The sequence below is a fragment of the Canis lupus genome, chromosome 9 (genome assembly GCF_011100685.1).
Source record: "Canis lupus familiaris isolate Mischka breed German Shepherd chromosome 9, alternate assembly UU_Cfam_GSD_1.0, whole genome shotgun sequence".
Lineage (NCBI taxonomy): Eukaryota > Metazoa > Chordata > Mammalia > Carnivora > Canidae > Canis > Canis lupus.
The window spans coordinates 21,289,122-21,296,816 of NC_049230.1; the positions used below are offsets into that span (position 1 = coordinate 21,289,122).

A 7,695-nucleotide genomic window follows, 5' to 3' on the forward strand; every position below is an offset into this window, starting at 1 on the left:
CACTTTAGATTATTATCTCATGTTCATTCCTTCATCCACTTGACACACACTATTGAGGGTTTACTAAATACCATGCACTTAGAGCTGAGGATTCAGAGAATTAGACCCTATCCCTACCTTCAGGGAACTGAGATATAGAGATATATGAGCACAGGAGTTGTGCACTGCCATGCTCAAGGTGAGATGAAAGCTCACAGAGGAAGAAGAAATGATCTGTCTTAAGAAGTTAGGGAAGGAGATGGTTCATTTGTATTTAAGTAGCATGGAATGATGGAAAGAACAGAGATATGTGTTGGAATTCTGGCTTCACAATGTATTACTTCTTACTTTCTATGCCTCTATCTACCCATCTGTAAAATGGGAATAATATTATGTACCTTGAAGGATCATGGTAAGGTGTTAATGAGATCATGTTTGTGAAAAAGGTCAAGTACCAAGATAAGCCTGTGCAAGTGCTCAACAAAGGTTTTGACCATAGCCCTGGTCCTACCTTCCATTTTGTACCATGCCCTGTACATACTGTTATCCTGGTGAATATCTGTTATTTGGTTAATTTACATTTTCATGGATATGATGTCTGCCACATGAAGAAACAGGGCCACTGGGAACCAGGGTGTTTTAAGTATTCCAGATGGGATCTATTCCTCTTTCTGAGAACCATGAATTTGGCATTTGGAAATCTGACCTGGCAAAAGATACATGGGCAAGAGCTGTGCTTTCTCATCTTAGCAAGAAGACAAGGAGTCAGGGCCATCAAGCCAGGTGGCAAAGCAGCAACAGTGTCCCTGGACCTGCCACACCCCACTAATGAAGGCCAGGGCGTTCATGAGTCCAGCTCTTTGAAGTCACTCCATGAAGCTCTTACTTCATTGATGCACAGCATGGAAGAGGAGTCCTGAGTTAGCGAGAAGCCCAAGTAAAGTCTTTTATGAGGTGAGGGACTCTTCTGAGGAAACATAACAAAACCAAGGGGAAGGGCTTTTGACAATCACCAAATGAGTAAGAAAAAAAGGGTTGCCTTCCATGTCCACACCCACTGTGGAGGGGGTATAAATGCTCCTCAGGAGAAGGAGACCCACAGCTCTGTGGTTGTAGAACTTGAACTCTGTGTTCAGCCAGGTGCCTTGCTCCCTCCAGCACCATGCCTTACAACTGCTGCCTGCCCAACCTGAGCTGCCGCTCCACCTGCTCCTCCCGGCCCTGCGTGCCCCCCAGCTGCCATACCTGCACCCTGCCTGGGGCCTGCAACATCCCCGCCAACGTGGGCAACTGTGGCTGGTTCTGTGAGGGTTCCTTCAATGGCAGCGAGAAGGAGACCATGCAGTTCCTGAACGACCGCCTGGCCAGCTACCTGGAGAAGGTGCGTCAGCTGGAGCGGGAGAACGCGGAGCTGGAGAGCCGCATCCGGGAGTGGTGCCAGCAGCAGGTGCCTTTCGTGTGTCCCAGCTACCAGTCCTATTTCCGGACCATCGAGGAGCTCCAGCAGAAGGTGAGGGGGTGGGCACCCCACTGCCTCCAGCAGGAAGTTGTAGGGAGAGAATCTGAGATCTGATTAAGAAACAGTACAAATTCTCAGTTAAAGAGCCTGGCTTTTCCATTTTTCTTGAGTGCCCATTGTGTATGAGGCTCAGGACTGTTACGCCTGAATATTTGCATACTGCTAGTCTATGTGCAGGTAGCAGCACTTTGCATAAATAAGCTGTAATTAAAAGCTGCCTCCAAATGTTTCCATGCATTGCCAAGCTCCAGATTTATTACCCTGAGGTAAGAGAAAAGGACTGAGCCCCAGAAAGAAGCTGAGGAAGCAGAATCTTTTGTAAGAATTGGACAAATTTCTCTGTCTCCCATCTGGACTTTTGACTATTCTGACTTCTTGTTGTCGTTTCTTCTGGGTTCCTAATTTACCTGACCTGGATACCTCTGAACTTCTCTTGGTGTTCAGTGTCTAGTGAGGGCATAAAAATGGTTGACAAAAATCAGAAAGAGTAGAAACCACATAGGAGGAAATGGTACCAAGCCACCCAGGATGGCTAGGAAGGCATGGCTGCTTCCCTGACCCAGCCCCTCCAAAAGCCAGTTACATATTTATCTTCCTCCCTGGACTAGAAGTTTCTTGAGGGGAGCATTTACTCATTTTTTTGTATCTTCAGCTCCTAGAACCAGGCCAGATTTATGGTAGTTCTGTTTTGTTTTGTTTTTAGGGAGAAAGAGTGAGCATGTGTAGGCTAGCAGGGCTGGGGGGCGGTGGTGAGGCAGAGGGAGAGGGAGAGAGAGAATCTTAAGCAAGGTCCATGCTCAGTGCGGAGCTATGGTAGGGTTTTAAAAATAGATGTTATTATTATCAGCCTTTTAGTATTGCTTATTAGGAAAGAAAAAGATTATGTATTTCCTGATACTTTTGGTTGCACATTTCAGTATTCTTTTTATCCAAATTTGATTTTTCAAATATTTATTGAGTACATTTTGCATAGATAGCATTTAATAATCTCATATAAGATCCACTGTGATTTCTCATTCTGTTCCTTCCAGGTAAGAAAATTAGTAGGAATTGCTGTTGGTTAAAAGTAACCAAGCTCATTCCAGATCGTTTTGGGTTCTAGATCTTGTGTAACAAGTCAGAGAATGCCAGGCTGGTGGTGCAGATCGACAATGCCAAGTTGGCCTCAGATGACTTCAGGACCAAGTGAGTGGGCAAGTGGGGTGTCCTCTCTCTTCTTTCTTTCCCTTTAGTGTGTCCTCAACACTGACAAAACATTGAAAAAGCTTTTCCTTAGATTTTTCCCCCAGGATCCACAGAGTCACTGCTCAGTAGAGCTCAGAGATCTCTTCTCCAGATTCAGACCCCTCCTCCTCTACTGCTGCTTCTCTGTAAGATGAGATCCCCAAACTAGTGTAGAAGTCATGCCCCACTCCCACCCCCACCACCGTGCTCTGCTATGCACATAATGCAGTCAGGTGAATGTGAGAAGTTTATTAATTTTGGAAATCTCACAGTTTATGGACTTTTATTCTCTAAATCTACTGGTTCCTTATTTATCAAAAAATAATTACCAGAGCATTTTCCTCTAGGAATTACTGCTCAGTGTTAAAAATCTAAATGTAAGAGAAGGCTGTAGAGACTGCAAGCTCCAACTTCCAGTTATGTGACAAACCAAACCAAACCAGAGTCAGGGCCAGGCCCATTCCTGTCTGGTGGGTCCCTGATGCCCCTGTATCGCAGGTACGAGACAGAGGTGGGCTTGCGGCAGCTGGTGGAGTCGGACATCAATGGCCTGCGCAGGATCCTGGATGAGCTGACCCTGTGCAAGTCCGACCTGGAGGCCCAGGTGGAGTCCCTGAAGGAGGAGCTGCTGAGTCTCAAGCAGAACCATGAGCAGGTGAAGTTCCCCAAAGAACAACAGGCTCAAACTCGCCAAGGCCTGTTTCCAACTGCCATGGGCTGTGGGAGGGACTCAACTAACTGAGGAATCTGTCCTCTAAACAAAAAGGGATTTGTAGAGAATGAGCAATCTAAAGCCTGTGATATGAGATTAGGATGTTTCTGCCAGAGGTAGGAATGAGAGTAAAGGAAATTGGCAAGGCCTGTAATGAGGAAAGGCCAGCAACCAGGCAGTGCCCACAGCTTCTTCCACTCCCAGGTCAGAGCATACCAGGCTGTAGAGATCTTGTATCCCAATACGCCATTTAGCAACTGGAGAGGCCAGGACAGCCACCCAGCAGAGAGGGCTCAGCTGGAAACAAAATCAACTCTCTTCCTTCTCCTCCAGTGTTGCCTAGAGGAAATGTTGAGCAAAATGTTCACTGTCACTGTTTTGTCAGTTGACAAAGAAGACGGACATTTTGTGCAAACTTTAAATACCAAATGTAAATAGTGATAGTTAATATTAGTTAAGAGCTTACTGTGTGCCAAACGCTATGCTAAGTGCTTTGGAACTCCAAAGGTAGTTCTCATTTTACAGATGAAGAACTTGAGGTTTCTAGAAGCTTCTAGAAGCCATATAGTAAGTGGTAGAGATGGTTCTCAATTTAAGCCTGATGTTACCTAAGTCCAAGTATCAAGTTATGCTGGCTCTGTTAAGAGAATAGCAGGGAAGTGAACAGATACTTATTTCCTTCAGCAAAATCTAGGTTGATAGAATTGACAAGTCACCAGTTAGGTCTATTTCATCCCAGATGGTAGGTTCCGAAGTAAGCATACTTTATTTCCTCTTTAGCCAGACTCTAACCTTTTTATTAGCTGTGGTTAAGAATCAAACCTAAGAACCTCTGTGGTATATGAGCAAAAACACTGAACTAGGTGCTTGGGGCTCACAGTGTTCTATCACATTTCAGCATGGAGGCCAAATCGCTGCCTTAAATGAGGAGGAGTACTCCAGGGGTACTTTTCCACAGGGGTGGAAAGAGTTCATGGGTGTGAAAGCACTTTGCAAAGTGAAATACACAGGTTGGTCACTGATTATAGAACACAGTTATAAGAGGATCTGATGGAACAGAGCTTTGAAAGCTTAAGAATGATTACAAGCTGATCTGTGCTTTTATAAGAGAGCATCCGAACACTCTGTGATACTTCGCATCTTCCCCTTCCTCCCTCAGGAAGTCAACATCTTGCGCTGCCAGATTGGAGACCGCCTCAACGTGGAGGTGGATGCAGCCCCAACCGTGGACCTGAACCGTGTGCTCAACGAGACCAGGAGTCAGTATGAGGCCCTGGTGGAGACCAACCGCAGGGACGTGGAGGAATGGTTCACCACCCAGGTGGGCATCTCAGCACGTGGCCACTCAGGACCCTTGGCCCCTCGGGACCCTTGAGGCAAGGTCTGACCCTGTCTTCTCCCCTGTGCTATTTCAGACTGAGGAGCTGAACAAGCAGGTGGTGTCCAGCTCGGAGCAGCTGCAGTCCTGCCAGGCAGAGATCATCGAGCTGAGACGCACGGTCAACGCCTTGGAGATCGAGCTCCAGGCCCAGCACAACCTGGTGGGTGTTGTTCAGGGTAACGCCCATGATTTCCTGAACCCGTGAAGCCTGTGACTTCTCTGAAACCCCATGGAGAAGCCCTCTGGGGAGTGACTCTGTGATATTCTTTGTCTTCCCCACACAGAGGGACTCCCTGGAGAACACGCTGACAGAGACTGAGGCACGCTACAGCTCTCAGCTGAACCAGGTGCAGTGCATGATCACCAACGTGGAGTCCCAGCTTGCTGAGATCAGGTGTGACCTGGAGCGGCAGAACCAGGAGTACCAGGTGCTGCTGGATGTCAAGGCCCGGCTGGAGTGTGAGATCAACACATACCGGGGTCTGCTGGAGAGTGAGGACTGCAAGTGAGTGGGAAGCTAGTACTGTTCCCCTTGGGGGTGCATGAGGTTGCTGTGGGAATGAAAAGTCATCTCAATGGAAACAAATCAATAATTTCGAGCTTTTGGTCGGAGGTAGTCTGGGGAAGTGTTATATTCTTACACAAAGTACACTTAATATTTTCCTATCTGTTCAGTTCATTTTCCTCTAACTTGCACCAATGGTCTTCTGTCTGCAGGCTTCCCTGCAACCCATGTGCCACAACCAATGCATGTGACAAGCCCATAGGGCCTTGTGTCTCCAATCCTTGTGCCCAACGTGCTTGGTGTGGACCTTGCAACACCTTTGTGCGGTAGTGGCCCTGGTGCCAGGAGGAGGAGAAGGGTTCCAAAGTCACATCTCAACTCTACTTAATACAAGCATCTCCTAAGGTGACCACACTTTGGACAAAGGAAGAATTTCTACCAGTACCAGCTTCTAAGTGTCAACTCTGCCTTTCACTGAATTTCCTGGCTGGATCCTTTAGAATGCAAAGTCTACTTATCAGCTTCTTCTGTCTTCTGAGCACATAGAGAAATCTACAGCAGGATTGGGCAATATCTATTATCACAATTACACACTTGCATAACATGTTCTGCTTGAACAAATACTTATTTAAATGTGATTTCAAAATAATCACATGAAAGTGTAATGGAGCCAAAAGGCAGGCTATAAAACTGAACATAATTGGGAAAAAAAATCTTCCTTGTCACTCTTTTGGTCTTTAGAGATACAGTAAGGATCCCTTGTTAACTTCCTAATAAACTCTTATTCTTGCACAAATATCATTTGTCCTTCTTTGTTCATTCATCCCCAAACTGGATGTCTTGTATCAATAAAATGTAAGTGGTGTTCTTTTACCAGATGAAGGGATCATGTGACTTCCTTCAAAAGGAGTCTCCGTCAGACATCACCCACCTGTTGATGTGGATTTCTTGTGCGTGGGGAAGTTGGTAGTGAAACAAATGGCAAATCCACATGACAGTATCTACAAAAATTTTCTGTCTAGCTCTTCAGAGGGAATAGGCAAGAGAACTACAGAAATGGGACCTCATCAGGGGCAAATGAATCTTGAAAGTAAGGCCATACCTCTTGACAACATGAAAATACTGTAACCTAGCAAGAACTGGAAAAAACGCACTCAGCCAACAACTATCTTCCTCGACTTCTATCTTTGTATATTGGAGAGGTTTTCTTCACCATCCAAATCAAGTAATGATGTTTGTGCTTACAAATTTCATAATATACTTCATCACAGAGCTTGGAAAAAAAAGAATTAAATCAACTCAGGTCCAGACTATCAAATCAGTGTATTATAAATTACATTCCTCTCACTAAAGTATTATTAATGTTGGTATTACCTTTCATTTCATTCAATCATGATATTTTGGGGAGGGCAAGTGTTTATGCTTATGTAAAAAGAACAGCAAATATAATTGAAAAAGTTTTATCCTAGATTACTTATTCCTTTAAAAATTTTTATTAGTAGCTTACACTGTATATTTTATATCACATAAATTTTACAGTGGTGGCATATATACACATTATAAGTGCATATAATAGAGCATAAAGATAAATAAACATATGCTCAACATTTCTTCTGATAGGAAGATAAGATGAAATATTGTGAAACCCAGCAAATTAGTGAGCCCTGAACCTCCTGAACCCCCTGCGCTCTGTACAGATTGAGATATGTCATTTCAATCTGACATAAAGCTGGGGTTGGAAATTCTTTGGAATGACTCATGCGTGAATAAAGAGTTGGAAGTAAGACCATTTTGTTTCCATCAAAAAGACCCTTCCTTTCTGCATTGAGGGAACAGCATGATCTTTACACATGTACAATTTTTTGGCTTATTAATTAACCAAAGATATCTACATTGTGTGAAATTGTGTGTCTGAAGCACCGAATGGATACCATGGTCCCCTCTCCCAAGGTTGTTCTGGGCTGTCAGGACAGAGCAGTTGCCTACAAGCCATTCCACTGGAGTCCTGGATTCATAGACAGCGTGAGCCCTGCTCACCTGGGCCTCATTCTTCTTGTTAATTGTCTTCTTTCCCTACAGAGGCTGTCTAGGTCCTGGGCAAATGTCCTGGCCCCAGTAAGAGAGGCAATGAGTCTTTGAGATGCAGAATGGCTGGGACTCTACTTAAGCTCAGCATCACTTGGTCAGAGGGAGCTCATGTGACCCTCCTGGCCTCAGGTTTCTCCTGTCCTTTGTGACCAGAAGAAATCAGTAATGGCTCCTAGTCTATGCTGTACTCAAATTTGACTCTCTTCCTTGTCAGCTCTGGCCCTTGGGCAAGTCCCTCCCCTTCTCCAAGCTTCATGCCTCCTTATGGGGCTCCCAGATGCAATTTA

At 45.0% G+C, this 7,695-nt stretch overlaps 1 protein-coding gene across 1 annotated transcript; it reads left to right on the forward strand.

Annotated features, from left to right (window-relative positions):
- The first annotated feature begins 1,093 nt into the window (after window positions 1-1,093).
- Window positions 1,094-6,116, forward strand: KRT33A (keratin 33A). The gene is made up of 7 exons (NM_001346094.1): window positions 1,094-1,489; window positions 2,601-2,683; window positions 3,221-3,377; window positions 4,594-4,755; window positions 4,850-4,975; window positions 5,100-5,320; window positions 5,533-6,116. Exons 1-7 carry the CDS (start codon window positions 1,142-1,144, stop codon window positions 5,648-5,650), a joined length of 1,215 nt encoding a protein of 404 aa, NP_001333023.1. The 5' UTR covers window positions 1,094-1,141; the 3' UTR covers window positions 5,651-6,116.
- Window positions 6,117-7,695: the final 1,579 nt, after the last annotated feature.